General features: G+C 43.4%; 1 protein-coding gene across 10 annotated transcripts in view; it reads right to left on the reverse strand.

Annotated features, from left to right (window-relative positions):
- The window catches only part of ATP8A2 (ATPase phospholipid transporting 8A2), a 338,417-nt gene that overhangs the window by 201,578 nt on the left and 111,777 nt on the right, over window positions 1–25,062 (reverse strand). For all 10 annotated transcript variants that reach the window (XM_079973395.1, XM_079973390.1, XM_079973394.1 and 7 more), the window contains one exon: window positions 21,150–21,214. In XM_079973395.1, the coding sequence (XP_079829521.1) occupies window positions 21,150–21,214 (65 nt within the window). The remainder of the gene's footprint in view (window positions 1–21,149; window positions 21,215–25,062) is intronic.

The following is a 25,062-nucleotide window of genomic DNA, read 5'->3' on the forward strand; positions in this document are numbered from 1 at the left end:
CATCATATAGAAGAACACCATTTTTTTTTCCTAATCCGCTACTGGCCCCCACAGCATTACGTCCTCAAGCTTCCTAACACTTCCGAACAGTACAAGAAAAGAAGAGTCTCTAACAGCAGCCTAATCTGACCTGCCCTGTCATTGTTAGCAGCAAAATAAAGCACCCTTGTTACATCTGCAGCTTGGACCATTTCCAGACTTTAAGGAACAGGAGGATTGAGGAGAAAGAGGGTTGGAATAGAAGGGGCCTGTGAAGTTTTGGCTCAGCCGGAGTCTGCTTCTGGGTTCCCACATTCCCCAAGCCTGGCCAAGGCCCATTTGAGAAACAACAGCCTGTGAGGTCACTCTGAGGAAGAAGATTGGATGACACATGCTAAATATGTGTCTGATATCTGCCCCACACCTTTTTGCAGGCCATTCGCATTACAAAAGGGGTGGTGGTATTTATCTGGTGACCTTTTACATATGATAGACACATGTCAAATGGGATAGTCCAAGCACCTCTGCTTTTATTACTTTTTAAAAAAAGTATTCATGCTGTAGCCGTCCAACAGCAAGAAAGGAGAAAGGATGGTTGCCCATAGGGGCCTTCAAGTCAGAATTCCCCATGGAATGACAGTAAGAACATAAGAAGGTCAATGGCCTATCCCAGGGGTCAGCAAACTTTTTAAGGAGGGGGCCGGTCCACTATCCCTCAGACCTTGTGGGGGGGCCAGACCCATCACCTCCCAAAAGCACCCCCCCGAAAGGGCCCCCCCCGGCCTATGCCACTCAGGCCGCAGCCGCCGACGCTGCCTCTTCTTCAGCAGCATCGGCGTCTTCGGTCTTGGCGGGGCACAGAGCCCATGCCGCTCGCCTGGGTGGCGGAGGCAGCCTCTGCGCCGCTGCCGCTTCCTTTCCGGCTCAGCTGCTTCCTCCTGCTCTGCCGCCTCAGCAGGAAGGAAGGGGCGGCACCCAGAGGCGTCTGCGGCTTCGGATTGGCTGCAGGAGCTTCCTGTAGCCAATCAGAAGCTATGCCGCGTCGCGGAAGTCAGTCTCCGTGTGGCGAGGCCACTGCGCTGCGCCTGTTTAGTGTGGGGACTGACTGAGCGGGCAGCAGGGTCCACAAGGTTCGTGGGCTGGATTAATGAGCCCGGTGAGCCGTATCCAGCCCACGGGCCTTATTTGACGACCTCTGACCTATCCAGTCTAGCATCCTCTTCCCAACGAGATGCCTGTGAGAAACCTGGAAGCAGGACCCAAGCACAACAGCACTCTCCCCTCTGTAGTTTCCAGCAACTGGTATTCAGAAACATTACAGCCTCTGACTGTAGTTATAGTATGTAATCTTTCAGATATTTGGTGGAATGGATTTCAAGGCAAAGGAGAAAAACCTCACATGGCATTCTTCTAGACTCTTCGCTATCGCTGGCTGCCATTTTTAATTTCTTGGAGTAGTGTTCTTCAATGTTGGCTTAAAGGGTCATACAGTGGTGCCTCGCAAGACGAAATTAATCCGTTCCGTGAGGCTCTTCGTATAGCGGTTTTTTTGTCTTGCGAAGCAAGCCCATTGACAGCTTAGTGGATTAGCGCTATTAGCGGTTTAGCGGCTTTTAGCGATCAGCTGTTAAGCGGCTTATCAGCGGATCAGCTGATAAGCGGCTTAGCGGCTTAGGAAAAGGGGGGGGGAAGGGAAAAAACCCCGCCGGAACTCGCAAGACAAAAATGTCTTGCGAAGCAAGCCCATAGGGAAATTCGTTTTGCGAAGCGCCTCCAAAATGGAAAACCCTTTCGTCTAGCAGGTTTTCCGTCTTGCGAGGCGTTCGTCTTGCGGAGCACCACTGTAGTTCAGTGGTAGAATATCTGCTTCATACGTGGAAAGTCCAAGACTCCATCTCTAGGTAGGACTGAAACCCTTGAGAACTGCATCCAATTAGTGTAGATTGGGGGGAGGGGAGACTCAGCCTGCGGGGGTCAACTGCAGCCCCCCAGGCCTCTCCATTTGGCCCAGGAACTCTCTACAGGTCACATCCCTTCTTCCTAGTCCATACCCCTTTACTGGCCCTCTTTAATTTTTTTTGCACTGGTCCATTTTTGCTGTTTTACCCCTGCACACACACCCACACACCCCTGCCCATGAGACTTTAAATGCCCCGGGACTAATGCTGACTTAAAGGATAAGCAAGATTTCCAGCTAAGGATCTAGTAAGCCTAATGCACAACACTTGGTTGAACAGTCCTATAGGAATACACACAATCCCTTGGGGGAAATAAGATCATATTTAAGCGACAGAAACTGGGCCTGAACTTGAGTCGTCTCCCCCCCCCCCCCCGCTCCTGCTATTAGGATGGAAGTAAACAGTAGTAAAGACTTTGCCTTCCTGCCCCCCCCCAAAAAAAAGAGGTTAACTGGCAACCCACTATGTAGTTATTAGTTCAATGTTAACAAAGGGGTGTCTATGTTTAAGAAAGCTTCAAAAGCGTGAGCCAGTTAATCTGTTTCCAGCATGTTTGTTTTCAATCTCAGGACACAGCTGGGTAAGACGCAGTGTTTTGTCCAGTCAGCTACTGAAAGCTGCTGGAAGTGCTCCTTTAGAAGAGTTTTCAGGTGTTTTCTGCCATACTGAGGAAAGCATTTAGGCTAACTTAAAAGCATGCTGCCTCGCTTGCCCTCAGGTTTCAAACTCATTTCTGCAATGCTGTGTTAGGGTCAACAGGGTCCTTGAACGACAACTGACAGAGCCCGCCCCCTTTCACAACAAAGGGACGTCCTCACCACAGGGTTTGTTTCTACAGTTATCAACTCTGTGCCTTCCAGTCCCAGAGCAAGCACTTACAGACACAATATGAACAAACAAAACCCTACAACCACATCGAAAAAAACAACAGTAATAATGACACAGTGGAACAGCAAAAAAAAAAAATAAATAAAAATAAAAATAAAAACAGCAGCTGTAAAAGGACTTAAGTTTTAAATGCTTGGGGAAATAAGTAGGTGCAAGGTGAACCTTTCTTAAGAGGAAATTCCATAAATGGGGTGCCACCAGCAAAAAGGCTCTGTCCCAAATTGCCACACGGATAGTGGGACCCCAGTACTTTCAGGATTGCCTGTCCCCTCATGAACCAACCCAGATCCTGGAATTGTCCTCTGAGACCCTTCACTCCATGAGCCGTCCGGAAGTTGGCAACACAAGCAGAGGACTTTTCCGTGGTGGCTCCTTACTTGTGAGATGCTGTCCCTAGGGAAGTTCACCTGGTTTATCACCAGGCCTTTTTTAGTGGGGCAAGATCTGCAAAACCTGTTTTATTTGGATACATGTGGGTTGTGTGTGTGTTTTTTTAAAGATTTCTATTGATTGTGTTTATTGAAATTTGTTTTGAGTATCTGTATTGTGTCTGTAAGCTGCTTTGAATAAAGTGAGATAGATAGAGAGAGAGAGAGAGAGAGAGAGATATGATAGATGATAGATAGATAGATAGATAGATGATAGATAGATAAAAATTTAAATTAAATTAAACTAAATTAAAGGAAGGGGAAGAAAAGCCATGAAGTAACTGACCTCATGAGGTAGGGAGAGAAACAGCAGCATGGTAAACTGGAGCTGCAGAGATCAATGCTACTTTGGGACCAAACCCACCAACTGGGTATATTTTGTTTAATTCAAGGGACGGGGAAGGGGGAGAATCTGCAGTATCCTTCAACCTATAAGGAATTGTTAGTGTAAAGGGACAGAACAGCTGGGGAAGGATTTAAGGACATGCACTGTTGACTTCTTCAGTGCTTTTGCTGAGCAAACAAACTCTCCCTGTTTAACCGCAAGTAATTAGCAACGGTCCTTGAGATACCATTTGCTGCTTATGGTTCACTAGCTAAGTCTTAGGGGAATGGAACTGGTTTGCTGCAATTGCAAGAATCCCAATCCAGAAAAAAAGGAGGGCAAGTCCCGAGGAAGGATTAGCTATTGTGCCTATTTCCTGAATTCTAGCAGATAAATGTATAAGAATTTGCGGTGATTCCGTGCCGGCCATGCAAGCACATTTCCCCCTCTGAGGACTAGAGAAAGCACAATGTTAAAAAATAAATAACAATGGCCAGACCCTAAGCATTTTCACTCTTCTAGAGTACAATTGCCAAGTTTTTCATCTTCCTAGTAGGAACTCTGCACTTTTAGAAGCAGCCAGAAAGAATGAAATGTAGCAGGTGAAGTTGGTCACAGTTCCAAAATCCAGTGAAATTACTTTCCTGCTCACCAACCTTCTGCAGTCCCATCCAGGAAGCTACGTTTGATTCTACAAAACACAAAAAGGAGGCTATCCATCAATTCAGCAAGAAGTTGCCTAGGATGGAATTTGTCTAGAAAGGCAGCCTACAATTTAAATAATATATAGGATGAATACTAAGACATGAATACTGTTTCCAAATATTTTAAGCTGCTAGAGAACCACTCAGAGCACAGGTGTACTTGTGGAAAATGTGGTGATCATGTATGACAGCAACAAAAGGCAGCATCTTCTATTTCCTACTCAAAGAGGTGTTCAAAATGTTGCACTTTCTTACCATGTAATGGTTCCTCTGCTGTAGGAATCAAGTCACAATTCCTAAGCATGTAATGCCAGTGTGGTGTGTAGTGGTTAAGAGTGGTAGTCTCGTAACCCGGGGAACCAGGTTCGCGTCTCCACTCCTCCACATGCAACTGCTGGGTGACCTTGGGCTAGTCACACTTCTTTGAAGTCTCTCAGCCCCATTCACCTCACAGAGTGTTTGTTGTGGGGGAGGAAGGGAAAGGAAATGTTAGCCGCTTTGAGACTCCTTAAAGGGAGTGAAAGGCGGGATATCAAATCCAAACTCTTCTTCTTCTTCTTCTTCTTCTTCTTCTTCTTCTTCTTCTTCTTCTTCATAACTTGAGTGCATTTAACTTGCGCAATCGCAGCTTTATGCGTTGGGTGGCTGGCCACCTGAAATAGCACAAAACGCACGCAAGGCAGAGAGCTTAAAAGCTCTTTCTGTGTCAGGTCTTCCTGCAGTGGAAAGAGCTTTTAAGCTCTTGGGCTTGCTTACAGGGCTCTGGGAACGTCCAGTGAGAGCTCTGGGGGACCTCTCACAAGAGCCTCCCAGAGCCTGGAAAACAAGGTGAGGAGCTTAAAAGTTCTCCATCTTGGGGGGAGGGGGCAAGGCCCACTCAGTGTACCAGCTTCAGAAAGGTAGGAATTGTCATGCAGGCTTGTTCTGGTTATACACAATTTTGGCTTTAGGCGCAATCCCTTGGAACATAACCGCCCACGCAAGTTGCAAGTCGACTGTACATGGGAATGGCTTCACAACCAGCCTGCGTGCCATATGCATAAGGTAGAGGTAGTGTGTTAGCTCCAACATAATTGAGAGACAGTGTAGCATAATGGTTAGGGATTAGGACTTGGGAGACCGAGGTTTGAATGCCCACTCAGCCATGAAGCTCACTGGGTGACCTTGGGTCGGTCGCCATCCTTTAGCCTAACCCAGCGGTTCTCAACCTGTGGGTCCCCAGATGTTGTTGGACTACAACTCCCATCATCCCTGAGCTCTGGTCTTGCTAGCTAGGGGTGATGGGAGTTGTAGGCTGGTCTAACCTATCTCACAGAGTTGCTGTGAGGATGAAATGGGGAAGAGGAGAATAATAATTTCATTATTTATATGCCACCCCAGTCACTCTGAGTGTTTCTAAAATACTAAAAACACAATAAAGGATCAACCATAAAAAACTTCCATGTATACCACCTTGAGATACTTGGAAGAAGAAAGGCAGTATGTAAATGTAATAAAGTAATAAAATAACACAGAATAACTAGCCAGGTATGGTCATTGGCAAGACTGGAAAACATAACAGAGGGTGCTTTTATCTGAAACTGTGAGGTTGGTTTGGAGTGTTCAAACTTGTGGGAGATCCCACAGCCTAGCAGGCTGTTTCCGCTTTCTACTAACTACAGAATGGTTAAAAACAGAACAGTTTCTACCTGCAGCATGATAAACTTAACAGCGACTGAAACCTTTTTACTGGAGCATAGTAAGCCTAACAGTTAAGTCTCGCCCTACACAAGGTACAACTCCAGCCTAAAAGCATGCTGGAGTTAACTATGTTAATTTTCTAATTCGCTGTTTCCAAGAGATTACGAGCCTAGCCACAAAGCTCCTGGCAATCATTAAGACATTGTTCACACAAAAGTCTGTTTACAGAAAAACAAACTTTCTGGCTCTGGTGACCTGTATAAATTTAATTCCATTCTCCAGAGTACTTCATGTTGATGAACAGTAGGGCACTTGTTATAAATCTTGGGAGTGCAGAGCATAATTTGTTGACAGGCAGAAATTAGAATATTCTGAAGCAGAGCTCATGTGTGGTCTGCACTCAGAACCACATCCTGCAGTTCTGGAAGAAACCTTGTGATGGTTTGTTTGTATTTTATCACTTTCCAAAGCCCTTCAGAAAAAGCTCCATCTAATCAGTACAACTCAGCAACTGAATGAAAAAAAAACATTGACAGGTTGACATTCCATAGAACCAGAATTCAGGCCATTAAAAAGAAAAAGGAGAAACATTGCGGGATATATTATAGACGACAAGACTATATGCAGTTCTTAGAGTGTCCAAACAGAGGCACTGCGGCTTGCAGCTGCAAAACCAGTGACTGCGATCCCTCCCAGTTCTTCCTTTCTACCGCAGCCACTTGCACTATCCCAATACCACTCCAGAATTATGGGATGTAAGGTGACAACTGCAGCTCAAGGGGGAAGAAACAAACGGAAGTGGATTCCAACCTCTGACTTTTCAAGCAGAAATCCACCAGGTTCAGCTTTCAACTATCACTCCCATCTATGCGCTGGGAAGTTGCACATGTTGAATTTTTGCCTGTCGTGAAGCTTTGAAAAGACACCGAGCCTTGATCAGAAAGGGTTGGTGAATCTAGGGCAAGATGCAGCCAAGTGAGATGCTTTGAAATCCTACTGGTTTCAATAAGAGAATGTGAGCACACATTTCGTCCTCTCCCACTGAAAAGGGGTGAGCTTTGAGAGTGCTCAACTTTGGCTGAATTGGGCTCTACGTCAGTATAGTGGCCCTGCCCATGCTTGCTGCATCAGAGAAGAAGAAGAAGAGATCTTGGAGTGGACTGGCGCACAAAAACATGCACACATTTAATAAATCAATCAATCTTGGAGTGAAATAAATCCATGCAAGAGCCTATAAAAGCACATCTTTGTAATAGCTGCTATGTTGTTGTTTTTTCCACTTTCCTTTCATTTGACTACTGCATCTCATAAAAATTGATGACTACATAACATTTCCAGAGAAAACAGTTTTGCTTTAGAGAAAAGTTGGACACCTTTCATATGCAAATTGCTCTGTTATGCATTCCCAGCATTCTTGCAGTTCAAGGGTTCAGCTAGCCTCTTAAGAAAAGCTGAGCAATTCAAGGGCAGGGGAGATCTATATACAGTCCCAAGTAGGGATAGGTAAATATGGACATTTCCATTTCTCATTTTTCTCATCTTCAGTTTTCCACATTTCCGCAGAAGTTGCCAATGTGCTCATGGAAAGTCATCAGCGAATTTCTCCAAATATAGCTGTGCAATTTCCATTAAGATAAATGTTTCTGCAGAGTAATTTCCCCTAATAAAATGCTATTTAATTTTTATTTTCAGTGATATGGGAATTCTTAGACATACTTCACCCTAGAATGTGCATTTTTGTACATATCACTTGACTGGAGAAAGGCAAAATTTGGAGAACTACAATTTAAATGGATGGCTGTATTCCAGGTCATGCATTCTTTGGGAAAGTACAAATGAGGTAGGTTTGCCTTTAAATTAGAACTGAATTTCTCCTCCATCCCTAGTTGTAGGCAATGGTGCTTGGTGAGGTGAAGAAGAAGAAGAGTTTGGATTTGATATCCCGCTTTATCACTACCCGAAGGAGTCTCAAAGCGGCTAACATTCTCCTTTCCCTTCCTCCCCCACAACAAACGCTCTGTGAGGTGAGTGGGGCTGAGAGACTTCAGAGAAGTGTGACTGGCCCAAGGTCACCCAGCAGCTGCATGTGGAGGAGCAGAGACACGAACGCAGTTCACCAGATTATGAGTCAACTGCTCTTAACCACTACACCACACTGGCTCTCAGGGCAGCTAACTGCAGATAGGGCTGGGGGTACATGGAACCAGAGGCCACAAAAGGCAGAGCACAGTTCATGCAAAGACACATTTGACACATCCTGGCAGAGGACGCAGCGGAGGTTTGGAGTGCAAGCCTGGAGGATGGGAAGGGGCAGAAAGAGAGGGCCTGAGTAATGGGGAGGGAGGGCTCTTCTGGGCTGCGCTGCAAGAAAAGAAGTACTTTCCTCTCAATGCAGCACGGAAACCAAATGATCTCGTGATGGTTCCCTGGCTCTGCTTTAAACAAAAGCAACACAACCTGCCTGCCCCTTCAGCTGCTTCCTACTCAAGTCTCCCAAGTGGGGTGTGTTAAGTTGTGGGTGAACATATCAGACGACACAGCGATTCTTCAAACAGCTCTTGTTTATTCACGGGCCAGAACAGAACTGAACTGAAGGGTTCAGCCAGTCTGCTTATATAGAGCTCCACTAGAACGCAACAGTAACCATTTTCTGTAACTATCCAATCACTGAATGTCACTTTTGATCCCTTATTTGCATATGTGGACCTGAACTATCTACAGTATCCCCCTGCTGGCCCAGGGTGAGAACTTCAGTACATAACAGGGTGTTGGCTAAGCACCTCCCTGCAGTGCGTGTGACTGGCTGAAAACACCCTGAATTGAAAACACCCTCGGATTGGTCCATGGGAATATTTCAAAGTAGTTGTAGGGCATTCCTTGTGGGTGTCAGGTCTGAAACAAACTGCATTGTGTGGATTGCAGCAAATAATTGTGTCCTGATTGGAAGCACCGAGCTGGTCTCAAGGAAAGAAGGATATTTGGAGAGAGAAGCTTAGCCAACTCCTTCAAGCATAGAAGGAAACATAGGATGCCATATTGACTACTGTGAGTTGCTGCGAGCCAGTATTACTTGTGGTTTGGCCAGGCTCAGTCTAAATACTAGGAAGCTAGACTCCTGCCTTTGCCAGGGGAACAGAACAATATTTAGCCAGGAATAAATTCTATTTATTAGTTAATGTAATCAATTGCCATGACATATTTATATTTAAATAGGGATTATATTTAGGAAACGGGAGGGGGGATATCCCATGTATCTAACAAAAGATTTTTCCCCCCTTGACATCTTATTTAATTAATTCAAGATTTTATCAACATGTACACTAACCAAGACATTGCTTAGCATTCCACTCAATGTGATGTATTTGCCATTTTATTTTTAGAAATAGAAAAACAAATTGGCTGAATGACTAGTCCATTCACATCTTACTCTCTGCTATAAAGAGAAGACTAGGCTGATTCACGGACACTCAGACTTCAATCTTTAAGTTTTTGGGAAAGTGCTATTCACCTCCATAGTTCTTACACCAGCGTAACCAAATAATGGACACCCATTTGTATGGGCACTCAGGCAACCACAAAGGCCTTCCCTGGAGCTGGCAATCTCCTGACTCCCCAGCCCCTGTCCCTCCTGAAATTAGGCTGGAAAGCAGCCTTCTAGCCAACAGAAGTCATTTTGGGGTGTAACTTCACAATGCAATTATGCCGGAAAAGGCCTTCTATTGGCAGAGGCCCTGCTGATGGTCGCATCTATGACTACAGCTCACACCACACTTTTAGCAAGGCTTTATTGATTATGGCTCCCCAGTTGAAAAAGACCCTTTCACTGAAGATATGTCTGTCCCCCTTGTTGATACATGTCCATCACTGGCTCAAGGCACATCAGTTCCACCTGACATTTAGGAATTTGTAAAGATAGTCAGCTGTCTTTATTGCTGTTCGATTACTGCCAGGCTCCTCATGACAAGACATAGTTTCTGGGTTTATTGCAGTATTTTATTGCGGTATTTCTTACTGTCAATGGTACGCAGCCCTGAGAAACTTGGCTGAAGGCCAGCTTAAAAATGTAACAAATAATGCAATGAATTTTAAATGGCCAGCACTTTGTTCTGTTTTGCTTTTGCTGCCCAACTAAACTTTGCGGAGTTGGACAAGGTATAAAATCAAAAGACTAAATATAAAGGGACACCAAGTTCTGCATTGGCTTAACTGAACCTCTTTTGTCTTGCCAGTCAATGTCGATAATACCGAGCTAGATAGAACTCAGTATAAGCAGGGGTGAACTCTGGTCTTTCAAATTTCAGTGGTGCCCTATATGAGGCCAAACTTCCTCCTGCTTCCTTTCTGCTCAATTCACTACATCCTAGTTGTGATGCCCAGTGGCGCCCCTTAGGCTCGGCGTCCAGTGTGGCAGAACTGGTCACACTGCCCTAAATCTACCTCTGGTATAAGGCAGCTTCCTGCGCCCCTAGACAGCGCTATGCATATCCCAAACTAAGCAAGGATGGAATTTAGCAATGGTCTCAAAGTGCACACAGCCCCCATAATGACTTTGGCAGTGAAGTCATCCCCTTTAAATAATTCAGGCTGCCTGTTCGAACTACAAGAGCAGAAATACCACCCTGGGACTCAGGGATTCAATTGTGCATTGGACATGCAGATTTCCTATTGCAGAACATTGACTTTGGGGGAAATCCATGGTCTGGTGAGGCCAAAGAGCAGCTCTCCTGGCCCTGCATTTAATACAACAGCTATATAATCAGGGAAATTGGCCAGCGGACCTCATTTCTGGAGCTACTGCATCTGTACTTTTTCTGCCTCAGGCTTCCTTCAGGCCCTAATTAACCTTTGCTCATAAAGCAAGTCTGTATTCCAAAGCTGCTTAATGACAATATATATAAGGTAGCCAATGATGTAGAAGGAACATAAGGCTCCACCCTGCAGAGGCATTGCTGAAACTACATTTATTAGGCTGCAAAATACAGCTCAAAATTGTGCTTCCAAATTTCCAGCCACTGTTCTTCCCAGCCAGAGACTCCACAACTTCTGTATATTAAACACAGCTGTAATTTGATTTAGGGTGCAAGGTTCGGTGTATTGGTTTCTACAGAGCTAACAACGAAGTCAGTTCTACTGAAACTAACTAGACATATATGACAGTTAAGAGCCTTCAAGATATTTAGTGCTAGGTTTCCTATTTAAAAAATGGGTGATAAGCTACAGCTGATTTTAACTGACCCTTTTACACATGGAAGAGTATAAAACCCCCAGTTTTTCTCACTGTTTTTCTTCCAAAACCAAAATCTCTGGAGTTTGCCTATATAATTTTTGTTTAATAGTTAAAGCAATTAAATTCAGTAATCATATCACCAAGGTATTCAAGTATTGCACTCTAATTGCAGAGGGTCGGACTAGATGACTCATGAGCTCCCTTCCAACTCTACAGTTTTAAGTCACAGAAGGACCACTGGTAGGAACCTCTCAGAATGGTACCCAATTTGTATTTAAGCATTCTCCTCCCACAATTGTAAGTAATGTATATAACAGCTCTTAAAACTGTCAGGACTCACTAGAGATAATATGGGCTAGACAAATTCATCTGTGGGTCACCTTCATATGTGTGTGCCCTGAATTAATATGTTATTTTAATTAAAAAAACCTACAAAAATGTGCATTGAAATATGTAGTTATAAATATTTTCCCTCTACAAACCTATGTTTAAAATGCATCTTGATATCCTCTCCCCATTTCATTACATTTGGAGAAATGCAAAATCTGATTGACAGCTCTGTTCTGATCTGAACTTTACTTGTCTAGGATAAGGTCAGTTTCTAATGGAGTTCACAAAAATCAAATTCCTTACACATCCTTGGTTCAGTAAGGTCTACTGCAGAGTGCAGAGCACCCTCACTAACTTAACTGAATTAAGCAAGAAGATGATATAAACAGACACACATATATACACACTTCTATTATTACTGCTCTTCTAATTCCCAGAATATGTTGAAGCAAATACAGTGGGAAGATACTTCCAGATTGAAGATTTTTAATGCTGCCCACTCATTGTTCTCCCACTATAAGTAGGATAACTTTCCACGCTTAGGCAGATACAAGCCCCTATCTTCCACCATCTCAATAATGTTCACTTACCGTATTTTTCACTCCATAAGACACACCTGACCTTAAGACGCACCTAGTTTTTAGAGGCGGAAAGCAAGCAAAAAAATATTCTGCGCAGAGCATGTAAGCGGCTCTCGCTTTTCTTGCTTTAAAGCAAGCAAAGCGAGAGCCGCTTACATGGCTTCTCTCCCGCTTTGCGCAGCTCTCACTTTGCTTGCCCATCCCTCCTCCTGCCTCGCTGTAAAAGAGGAGGAGGAGGAGACACGGGGACAGGTGCTTAGCTTGCTTTACAGCGAGGCGGGAGGAGGGATGGGCAAGCAAAGGGAGAGCTGCGCAAAGCGGGAGAGAAGTCGTGTAAGCGGCTCTTGCTTTGCTTGCTCCCGTCCGTCCCTCCTCCCGCTTTGCTGAGAAGCCAGCAGAGCAAGAGTGATAGATGTGCAGCGGCTCTTGCTCTGCTGGCTTCCCTTACACGGAGCCCCTTCCATCCCTCGGAGGGCAGCCTGTCTGTCCCCTCTCCCACCTCAGAGAAAAGCCAGCAAGAGCCGCACACACGCTCCGCGCGGCTCTTTAAAGAGAGCGCTGAGCAGACCCTCCCGCTTGCATTCGCTCCATAAGACGCACACACATTTCCCCTTACTTTTTAGGAGGGAAAATGTGCATCTTATGGAGCGAAAAATATGGTACTTCTTAATTGAGTAAAAATGTGGCAATTCCACATTTAAACATCCAGTGTGGAAGTACCCAGAAATCATGCAAGCTTGCTCTACTGGCAAAATGAGATAAGTGGTGACATTTTACATCAGTGATGACCTCTGACTACAGTCTCTCAGGAGCGGGGAGCCTTTGGCCCTCCGGAAGGGAGATGGGAGTCCAACAACAACCGGAGGGGCACAGGTTCCTCAACCCTAATTTATCTGCACACTTGATTAAAAATACAAACGTATTTGTTCAGTTTCAAAAAATACTCTGAAATTTTCAAGTTCCAGCCCTAGGCAGCCCTGTTCAGGGAAGTTTTTAATGTGTGATATTTTAGTGTATTTTTGGGTTCTATGGAAGCCGCCCAGAGTGGCTGGGGAAACCCAGCCAGATGGGCGGGGTACAAATAATAAATTATTATTATTATTATTATTATTATTATTATTATTGTTATTATTATTATTATAGGCAAGCAAGCGGTGGGAATCACCTAATCAGTTCCATTGGCAAAAACCCCGTGCAAGGAAAACCACTTGTGCAATGGGGCTTTCTCCCTTCTCTCCTCCCCATGTACCCCATGAAATTGACTCAGAGTGGTCGGGAGAACTGCTGGGGGAGAGAGAGGGGAGATTCTTTTACGGCTGGCAAGCCAAAATGCTTGCTTTATTAAAACAACTGCCTTGGGTATTCTTCCCAAAGGCTACAGTCTTTAGAGCAGTTATTCCAGAGTAACCCAGTCAAGACCAATGATCATATTCTGTTCCCATTTTTCTCCTCTGTAGAACGCTCATCAAAAAACTAATAAGACAGGGAGCCAATCCCTAGTTCTAAAAGAGCACTGGAAATAATACAAGAATTTGGTCGGGTGGCAGGTTTTAAATTGAATAAATCAAAAACTATGGTTTTAGAGAAAAATTTGACAGCAGTAGAGAAGGAAAGGTTTCAGGAAGAAACAGGTTTAATATTGGTGAAAAAAGTGAAATATCTAGGGGTGAACTTGACTTCGAAGAATGTAAATTTATTTAAAGATAATTATGAGAAGTGTTGGTCAGAAGTGAAAAAAGATCTTGAAATTTGGACAAATTTGAAACTTTCCTTACTGGGTAGAATTGCTGTTATCAAAATGAATGTATTGCCAAGAATGTTGTTTTTGTTTCAGACGCTACAAATCATTGACAAAATGGACTGTTTTGAGAAGTGGCAAAAAGAAATTTCTAGATTTGTCTGGCAGGGCAAAAAGCCCAGAATAAAATACAAAATTCTTACTGACGCAAAGGAAAGAGGGGGGTTTGCCCTGCCGGACTTTAAGTTATATTATGAAGCAGCAGCTTTTTGCTGGTTGAAGGATTGGCTACTTCTTGAAAACACGGATATTTTAGATTTGGAAGGATATGATAACGTTTTTGGGTGGCATGCATACTTGTGGTACGGTAAGGCTAAAGTGTACAAGACATTTAAAAACCATATTGTCAGGAAAGCATTGTTTAATGTCTGGATGAAATACAAAGATTTATTGGAAAATAAAACCCCTAGGTGGCTCTCACCTATGGAAGCAAAGGCCTTAAAAAAGCTTAATATGGAATCTAACTGGCCAAAATATTGGGAAATTCTGGAGCAGGAGGGAGATAAAGTGAAATTGCAAAGCTATGAGAAACTTAAGGATAAGGTGCGAGACTGGTTACATTATTTTCAAATAAGAGAGGCCTATCACTTGGACAGGAAAATTGGTTTCCAGGTGGAAAAATCAAAGCTGGAAACAGAATTGTTAGAACCCAATGCTAAGATATTGTCGAGAATGTATAACCTGCTGTTGAAGTGGAATACTGAGGATGAAACGGTAAAATCTGCTATGATAAAATGGGCACAAGACGTTGGTCATAACATTATGTTTGTTGACTGGGAACAGTTGTGGACCACCGGTATGAAATTCACGGCATGTAATGCCTTAAGAGAGAATATTATGAAAATGATATATAGGTGGTACATGACCCCAGTCAAACTTGCAAAAATCTACCATCTGCCCGATAATAAATGTTGGAAATGTAAAGACACTGAAGGGACATTCTTTCACCTTTGGTGGACGTGCCCAAGGATCAAGGCTTTCTGGGAGATGATATATAATGAACTGAAAAAGGTATTTAAGTATACTTTCTTGAAGAAACCAGAGGCCTTTCTTCTGGGCATGGTCGGCCAATTGGTGTCAAAGAAGGACAGAACTTTCTTTATGTACGCTACAGCAGCAGCAAGAATACTCATCGCAAAGTATTGGAAGACACAAGATCTACCCACTCTGGAAGAATGGCAGATGCAAGTAATAGACTATATGGAACTGGCTGAAATGACCGGCAGAATTCGAGATCAAGGAGAAGAGCAGGTGGAAGAGGACTGGAAGAAGTTTAAAGTCTATTTACAAAAACACTGTAAAATCTTTGAATGTTGAGGACATTGAAAAGGAAAAGAAGGAGTTCTAGTGACTGAGTTAATTAAGAGCACAAAGGGAGGGACCAAGAATCAAAATGAACAAAATTGAGCTTGCTGAACTAATTATTACATAGAATACAAGATCGGGAGGCGGGTGGAAGTAAGGAAAATAAGGTTTTGAAGGGTATAATTGGAAAGTGAGTTTATTTTTATGTCAAAATTTCCTTTTTCTTTTTTCTTTTTTTTCTTATTTTTTGTCTATGTTTTGCTTTTTTTTCTTTTTTGTATAATGTTTGTGAAAATTTTTCTTTTTGTAATGTTTGTGAAAATATGCTTTTTTGTTCTTTTTCATGGAAAATGTAATAAAAATTATTATAAAAAAAAGAAAGATAATAAACAGAAAAAAAAAAAACTAATAAGACAGAAATGGGATGGGGTAGGATTTTGTCCCCTGTCAGTTTGCTGGATATGTCTGCCTTTCCGAAATGTTTTTATTAAAGTTTATCTAATAAACGTGGTCTCTGCATCAATGATTGAAAAATAATTTTAATAAGATAAAAACACAAACCAACCAATATCAAATAGCTGCCTTGAAATTAAACTACTTAAGTAATTTCCCCAAAGGCCAAAAGAAATAGGTTTAATATTTACTGAACCTATTAGTTCTCTCCGCTGAGTTAATGCCACACTCTGTCTACCAAGTCATGACCACAAGGGCCTATGGAACTTGATAATATTAGCATCTTTACATATCTCAAATATCACAGATATGGCCATCAAATTCTAATTAGGAAAACAGTTTCTCTTTTTACATTCTTTCTCACCAGTCTCTACAAGAAATTAAGAAAATTTCCCCAAAGACAGCCTGGAATAGCAATCGAAAAAGTATTCTCGTTTTAAATAACTTTTCTTTTTTGCATTTAATGATGTAGCACAGAATACAGAATACGGACACCCAAAAGGCACAGGATTCTGAACTGCACAGGATATCCCCTTGCAATAATGCTGTCAGGTTGCTTGAGTGAGCAGGAGCAGCCTCACTGCCAAAGTTCTGCTCTTTAAGTGGCAAAAACACAATGAATGTGTTGGGAGCTAACAATGCTTGCTTAATATATGTATGCCATGAAAAAAATCAATCAACACAAAGTCTTAGTTTCCCAGCAGATTTTATAAAATGCACAAGTTCTTCATGCGTTGAGTGGCAGGAGGGGGGGGGGGGGAGAGATTGTTAAACCCTCGAAAACAGGTGCTGTGCCTGTAATTCATTCAGTGGGTACTCTCTTACTATACAGGCAAACAACAGATATTACAGCAGGCATACTGTGCTGTGTTTTTCAAAGCTATTCGGGATTTTTGGGGGGGATTTTTTAAAGCCTTTCATTCATCCAGCTCTTGTTGAAAGACCAACTTTTTAAAATTGCTCCTGACCTGAAATTGTGAGCCTCTGGACTATTTTATGGAATATACCTGGTGCAGCATATACAAACACCATTGCAACACCAAGCTGTGTGGGTGCATCTTTACTTACACACACACACACACATTGCTCTTATGAATAGATGCCCACTGCAGCTCACTGAAACATGGGCCACGTTTGCCCATAACACTAAGCCAAACCATGGTTTAGCAGGAATCTGCAAACATGCTGGCTTCTGGGGAGATTGCTGCTACTTTGTCCCCCCCCCCCCCCCAGCACTTTCAGCTCAGTATGACAGGTAAACCAATTTTTGGCTTAGTGTGTCATTGAAATCCAGCATTGTGGTTAACCTTAATAACCATGAACTGTAGCTAAGGTTTGTTTCTGTCTACAGATTGTGGTTAAGGAGAAGAATTCAGCCACAATCTCTGATTTGGATAACTTGTTGGCTTCCGTCTGCCTCGAGAGACAAAGGAGGAGTGTGTCTTTGGAGATGAAGTCAAACTGCTGGCAAGTTATAGAGCCTGCTGTGGCTGTAGAGACCAATACAGGAGAGACATGTTTTGTTGCAGCCGGGGCTGTTGTGCTCCTGCAGATACACCATGGTGCTTCTTCACTCTGTGCTCCTCCTAGCAGTCATTCCTCCTCTGGTCACTGTTATGGATACACAACCTGACTGTCTGTCTCCATGCACTGTGGTCGTTTGCAAGGGATTCCCACATGACGAGGTTGATGTTGTCAGCCTTCATGTCATGTTTGCAGACATCTTTGTAACGCAGTTGGTCTGACACACTCGGCCAAACCTTGGTTTAGCTGTGCACCATACTGAGCTAAAAAGACCGGGAAGGAACAAAGCAGCTGGGAGGCAGCACATTCACATGGTCCCAGCAGGCTATAGTTTGGCTTACTGTAACATGTGAAGACTTAGTGCCTTGAAAATGAAGGATTTCCTGGTAATGAACCACACAACACTCATTCATGCAACGAGGAGTGAGGTGCCTACATAGTTTACAACTAAAGAACTCTACCAAAGCGTTCTGTGTAAATGCTGTAGATAGGGATGGGGGACCTAAGGCCCTCCAGATGTTGCTGGACTTACAAGTCCCATCTGTTCCAGTCTACATGGCCAATGGTCCGGGATGATTGAGAATGCAGGCCAAGAACAATTTGGAGGGCCACAGGTCCCCTATCCTTGCTGTAGATCAGGGGTCGGCAACCTAAGGCCCATGGGCCATAAGCAGCCCACGGGGGTCGTTTAACTGGCCCATGAGCCACCCCCGAACCGAGTCGCCTGCTCAGTGAGTCCCCACGTGCTGCGCTAAACTGGCACAGCGCAGTGCAGGGACTCATTTTCACGGTGCCAGAAATCGCATTTGCGCAGATGCTGGCATTTGTGGGGGCACGTGTGATCCAGCCCACGGAGGGATCTCCACTGGAGTGAACTGACCCAGGCAAGGCAAACCTTGCTGACCCCTGCTGTAGATCATTGATAGGGTGGTAGGACCCTAGCACTAATACAACCATACAACTGGTGCCATCATGTAAGTGCCAGCACAGATTCTAAGTCTATGACTGGCACGAAGGCAGTGACCTGTGCTGCTGCTTCGACATTGCTTTGGGTACAGGTGTGACAAGACTGCAGATCCAATCACACGCTCCACCTCCCTTTCACGATGTCCCACAAGTCCACCTACTGGGTCCTGCGCCACATGACGTAACACAGTCTTGGGAGAGCACTGTATCGGTCCTCCCTTTCTTCACATCCACAACAGCTTCCATCGGAGCCTAAAGTTGTATTACAGCCACCCACTTCTTTCCAGCTAGAGGAAGAGACAGCTTCCCCAGATATTCCAGCATAGTCGCTCCTCTCTCACAAAGTGAAACTAACCTGTACAAAAGCCCCAATTAATCGAGTAAGGGCAAGCCTTCACGGATATAAAGATCACATGCATTTCTTCAGCACAGGAAAGAAATAAGGTCAGTGTTTATTTTCTCAGACATCGCCATAAATTAACCTGTCCTGGCATATCAGATTTCTCACAGAAGCGTGGGCGCTTAGATCTCTAATGGAATTTATACAATGCCAGCTATTCATTTCTATTTATTTTCCACGATTGGTTTAGTAATTCAGCTTCCAGCAAAGGCTGGAAGTGATATTCCTCCTGGTTCTGTTTCATTCAGGAATAAACATATATGGCATTAGGCGAGTAATGCTACTGGGTAGAAATATTTTTAATTTTTTGGCTATATTTGATCAACAAATCCAAGCTAAAGCAAACAAAGTTGGAAGATGAATCATAGCAATGCCTTTGTCTCTGTGTTTATTTCCCCTTTATTCAGTTTTGCAGTGACTGCCCACTATGGAAAACCTCCCCCCCCCATTTTTTTAAGAAGAGAGAGAGAGAGAGAGAGAGAGAGAGAGAGAGAGAGAGAGAGAGAGAATGAATGAATGAGAACAAACTTTTGAACTGCAATTGGCTTTTTGGTCTAACTTAGGCCTAGGCACTATGTCCCCTTTCCCCATTTATCAACATAAACTGATTCAATGGCTTGCTGATGCTGAAGCTTATACTGCCATCTTGCAATAGAATCATACCAAACACTTTAGAACAAAAATAAGAATGGCAGCAGCTGAATAAGATATGCAAATACTTGCTTCCACACACACGTATATATCCACCCATAGCTCACAGCTAAAAAATCCATTTATTTTGCTTCGTGAAATAAAATGGTAACTCAATAATACTCAAATTACCCAGTTCACTGTATACTTAAACTTAGAGGCCCAATTAGCCAGCAGCTGGAATTCAATCACCCTGCTTTTGCCTGCAATTTTAGACAATGATTTCAAGAGTGGAAAGGATTCTTTCTTTTTTTTAATGTGGAAAGTTGTATATTTAATTTCACATTTGCACTGCTGACTTGCCGTACACATTATTGACTATCTAATTAACACTCTGAAAGCCTGCATTTGTTCTTCCAACAGAACTGGAGAGAGAGAGAGAGAGAGAGAGAGAGAGAAGAGGCTTCCATCCATTTAACCACACTGCTCGCATTTCATCTGATTACTGGATACAGTTGTGCAACTTACTCATTAACCTGATGCCTCCGAGTCTCTGTATGATTAAGGAAAAACTAGAAATCTTCAAGCAATAAAAACTGACAGCGAAGTTGACCCCCAAATGTATTCTCTCTCCCAATTTTCCTAATTAGCCTCCTTTCCTTAGTCCCACTACTCTCTCTAATAATGGATCTCTGCTCAGCCTGGCTGGTGATTAAGATAACTACGCTCGGCCCCAGATGTTACAAGAACAGCCTAGCTGTCTCCCTCAGGACAAGAGCCCAGTTTGCAGAAATGCTGAGCCTTAAAACCCGTTTCCTGCCGCCCCCCCTCAGGTATTTATCCTGCCACTTCTTTTTTTTTCCAGGCCACTGTCTTTGCATATTAAAATCATGGCACAGTTTATAGAAAGGATGGAGGAGGAGGAGGAGGAATCCCTCCCCCATTTGTCTCTTCTGTGCAGAACACATGATATCAGCATTAATGTGTTACTTGATATATAACAAGTTGTTAAGCTGGTAAGTAGCTTGGGTTTGTGAGGTTGGAAAAGAAAAGAGGACTGAAAATGGGGGGTGGAAATGGAGGCAGAGAAACTTGACTAATTTCACAAACCACAAATCATGAATAAAATAAATCAAAGCTTCCCCACTCCCTTACCCCCCCCCCCCATATTCAGAAAAGTTGATTGCATGAGCAAGAATAGGCCATGGGCAAACAACCAGAATTTAATCACAGGGCAACCAAGCATCTTACTCAATTTTACTTTTTAAAATTATATATATATATATATATATATATATATATATATGCGCATGTGTGTGTGTGTGTGTGTGTGTGTGTGTGTGTAAACAGTAGATCTTCAGGCAGACAGCCTGGAATGAGGATCCCTCCTCCCAAACATCTTTCTCTTCCTCAAGCTCCTTCCCAAGGCCACTACCCTGCACTTTCAGCTCCTTAAAAAGTGGCAGAGACACGTAACAAGCAAATAAAAGATTACCATAAAAGAACGCAATGGAACTTCACAAATCCCCACATTGTTCTTTCTTTTATCAGATCAAAATGATCAGACAACAGCAAAGGTTGCTAGGTTTATCGAGGGTGCAGTGAGATTAAGGGCCACTATATGAACGATAATCTTGCTCATTTGATTGCCCTTTTTACCCATTGCTGTCTTTTTTTATTTGTATATATTTTATTTGTATATATTGCTTGTCTTATGTTGCTATGGCCATTGGCTAACGCGAATAAAATTTATCTATCTACTTCCCAAATCTGAGTGATAGGACACAGAGACTAGCAAGTCCATTCTGACACAACGCTATCCAAAACCATGTCAATCTTTTGGTAAAATTCCATAGCCTTAACCAGAAAATTCCTCATCTTTAACTAGAACGTGGTGCAGACCTCACAACACCTGGAGAAGTAAGTAACTGATCGAGCGAGTGGCCTGCTGAACTTCAGCAAGTTTTACTTACGTCCAGAGAATCTTCATTCACAAGGATGAGGGTCATACTCTGGGACACGAGCCTGCAGGAATATCCTGGGGAAACAAATAACAAACCAGACACAGAGGGGCGTCAGTGTCACTTTCTTCTTCACCGTCACAACAAACAAGTTCAACATCAGAAGGAAAACCGTAAGAACATAAGAAGAGCCACCTGCTGGATCAGGCCACCATTCTGCTCCCACAGAGGCCAATCAGATGTTTTTGGGAAGCCCCAGTCAGTAAAACCCACACACCCTGCCCCCGCGGTTTCCACCTGTTGGGATTTTTGACTACGTGCTATCTGATGCAGCTTCCCACAGAAGCAATTAAGGAGTTGGCCAGAGGCCAAGAAGACTGAGCAGAGGGCGTTATTCTGCCTAGAGATATGGGACCTTGGATACAACTCTGCTATTGGTTGAGGTTACCACATAGGCATGATGACTCATGACCTTCCTTTTTGGTTAGTTGTTGGTCAGTGTGTGGTTTGAGAGTTCGTTCAGTGAGAGTGTTAAGATCCATGTCTGTATCCTGTATATAGTAACTTGTGATTCGGCTGTAAATAATAACCTATAAGTAACCAAGTTACTAGTAGCAGGGTCTTGTTCCTGCTTCATCCTGCCTGCCTGCAACTGACTGCTTCTGGACAGTCTGCGTATGCTCTGCTATATTCAACAGGTTCTGGCTAAGACTCTTCAACACCACCAACTGGTAAAACCCCCATGATGAAAAAGTGGGGAAGGGGAGAGAACCTGCTTTGCATGCAGAAGGTGTCTTTCTGAGTGTCTTTCCCAGCTGGAATAAACTGCATTTATAGAACAACACACTGTGCATGCACACGAAAGCTCATACCAAGAACAAACTTAGTTGGTCTCTAAGGTGCTACTGGATATATATATATATATATATATATATACACACACACACACACACACACACACACACACACACACAGTGGTACCTCGGGATATGAACGGGATCTGTTCCGGAGCCCCGTTCACATCCTGAATAGAACGCAAGACGCAATGGCGCGTCTGCGGGTTGCATTTTGCCGCTTCCGCGCATGTGTGTGACGTCATTTTCAGCATCTGCGCATGCACAAGCAGCGAAACCCGGAAGTAACGCGCTCCATTACTTCCGTGTTGCCGTGGAGCGCAACCCGAAAGCGCTCAACCCGATGTATGACTATATATATATAGTATTTCGATTACATCAGACCAACACAGCTACCTACCTGAATCAGTTGTTATGAGTTGTGTATTTTAATGACTGTGCCATTTTATAAACACCCCTCAGCACTACCCGTGTATAAGACGAGCCCCAATTTTAAACCTATTTTTTTTGTAAAACAAACCCTAGTCTTATACACAGAAAAATACGGTAATTAATACAAAGTTAAATCTGCAATGCACTCTTTTAAGGAAGTAAGACCTATTCAACAAAGCAGGGCTTAAGTAAACATGCAGAGGACTGCAGTGCTCAAGCCCTATTGAATACTTTTTAAAACTTATAGCGATTTTCTTGATACAACAGGGTGTAGATTTGCATATGAGAAGCTTTCAACAAGTGTAGCTTGTATGGGAAGCTAGAATGAGGACCTTAGCATTTAAGTTTCATTCCCCACCCCACCCCCAAAAAACCTGGCATGTCCTTAACATATGAACATGGTATAAAATGCAGTCTCAAAACAAGCACAACTTCAAACCATAAGTTATGAAGTTGGCTTGCTACATTAACTAGAGTTTTGTTTTGTTTTTAAGCTATGAACCCTGGTTTGTATGTTAACTACAAGCCAAGTTTCATGGAAATGGAAACTAAACTGTCAGTGTCCTGCTTTTAGTGACTCCTCCCTGCTTTTGCGAGGGACGCAGGTGGCGCTGTGGGTTAAAGCCTCAGCGCCTAGGACTTGCCGATTGAAAGGTCGGCGGTTCGAATCCCTGCGGCGGGGTGCGCTCCCGCTGCTCGGTCCCAGCGCCTGCCAACCTAGCAGTTCGAAAGCACCTCCGGGTGCAAGTAGATAAATAGGGACCGCTTACCAGCGGGAAGGTAAACGGCGTTTCCGTGTGCGGCTCTGGCTCGCCAGAGCAGCGATGTCACGCTGGCCACGTGACCCGGAAGTGTCTCCGGACAGCGCTGGCCCCTGGCCTCTTAAGTGAGATGGGCGCACAACCCCAGAGTCTGGCAAGACTGGCCCGTACGGGCAGGGGTACCTTTACCTTTACCCTGCTTTTGCACATACCCAAGCCATGGTTTAGTGTTGCACACAAAGTCAGCCACTGTTTCTAGCTAGAGTAAGCCAAGAGAAGAGGATCCGATTTTTGAGAGCTAACTAAGTTGTGCCTGGGACAGGTAGAGTCTACTACCTTGAAATAGTTTTCTTTCATTTGTGGCCAACTTGACCATTTGTAAATAAAGCACATATTATGAAACTCTAAGTCTTGAGTGCTCCCTCATGCTAAACTAAGCAAACTCTGTAACATTACCCAATGTTCAGAGAAAAGGGGAGCAAAGTACTTTAAAAATATTTTGCATAAAATGAATTGCCTCGTATAAAAGTTGCGCATGGAGTTTTATTGCTATTCCACAAAGAATGTTCTCACTAAAGAAAAAATAGTAACAAATTAAACTGAGCATGTTCTTATAAATCTTTAGAGTAAAACTTGGGGGGGAAATGATTGCGAGTTGTTAAGACTTTTACATCTATGGAGAAGAGTAAAGTGAGATTCCTTAAGTATCTACTAAAAAAAGAAGAGAAGTCCTACAAGCTATTTTTAAATTCCTGAATGTTATTTAGTAATAGTAATAGTAGTAATAATAATAGTAATAGTAATAATGCTGCAGCATGCAAAGCTCCATTTTATTTTAAAATTTCACTGAAAAATAAAGAGGGATATCTTACAGCTTCAGCCATTACTCTCCAAGTCAGGCATAGCCTGTCCTCAGGGAATGACTGCAGCCCTAAACGGTTACAAATTTAGTATAACTAATTCAAAGGGATTTTCTGCTGGTTTTTGATTGGAACAACAGCTGCGACACTTCACAGCAATTTCCAAGCTTCTGCTTGCTGAACCTTTTAGATTCAGCAAGACACCATTTGACAACTGGAGCCGGGGAGCTGAGTGCTGAACAACATCAAAAAGTTATACTGGATTCCTCAGTGATTAGCAGGATCCAACAGTCATGCAAGTGAATTCAGATGAGGGTGTGCTTTCAAATTCTCTAAAGACATGTACCCATGGAGAGCCCACTTAGAGACCCTGCATTGAGTTGAATGGTCATATGTAAGATGCTTTAGATCTTGGGGATGTGTGCAACAAAATACAAGTGCATTATATCCTGTGTCACTATGGTAGCTCAACAGATGAGGGAACCACTGGCCTGCCAGCCACTGGATGTCATGAATGCAGACAAACAGCCACCAGGTCATGTGAAGTGGTCAGGTGATATAAGGAGCCAATGAGATTTTATATCAACCTATAATACAAGGGTGATGAACTCCCCCACCCCAGATCTTTCTCTCTCCCCTCACTGGCCAGTTTTGACAGGTGGGCAGGGCCACACAACTGTCAATTATCTGATGTCATAATCACACGTGGTGACTGATAGGTGGTCCCAGCCACCTGTCAATGTCAGCTTGCAGAGGAATGCACTGGCAAAGCAGCACCAAGCAGGACTGAACTCTCCACTCATCAGTGGAGACTAGGGGACTGCTTGTCTAAACAGGTGCATCTTCAAGAGCTGGCGGAATGCCAATGTTGATGCCGCCTCTTATATTTCAGCAGGAATAGCATTCTCTCCAATGTTACCACAAGCTGATAATCACCAGACTGTGGCAAAACTAAATGAGTTTCCATTTGCTGATCTTGATGCCCTCGCAGGGCAGTGGAGGAGAGGACAGTCTTTCA

Source organism: Podarcis cretensis, assembly GCF_951804945.1.
Source record: "Podarcis cretensis genome assembly, chromosome: 4".
NCBI lineage: Eukaryota > Metazoa > Chordata > Lepidosauria > Squamata > Lacertidae > Podarcis > Podarcis cretensis.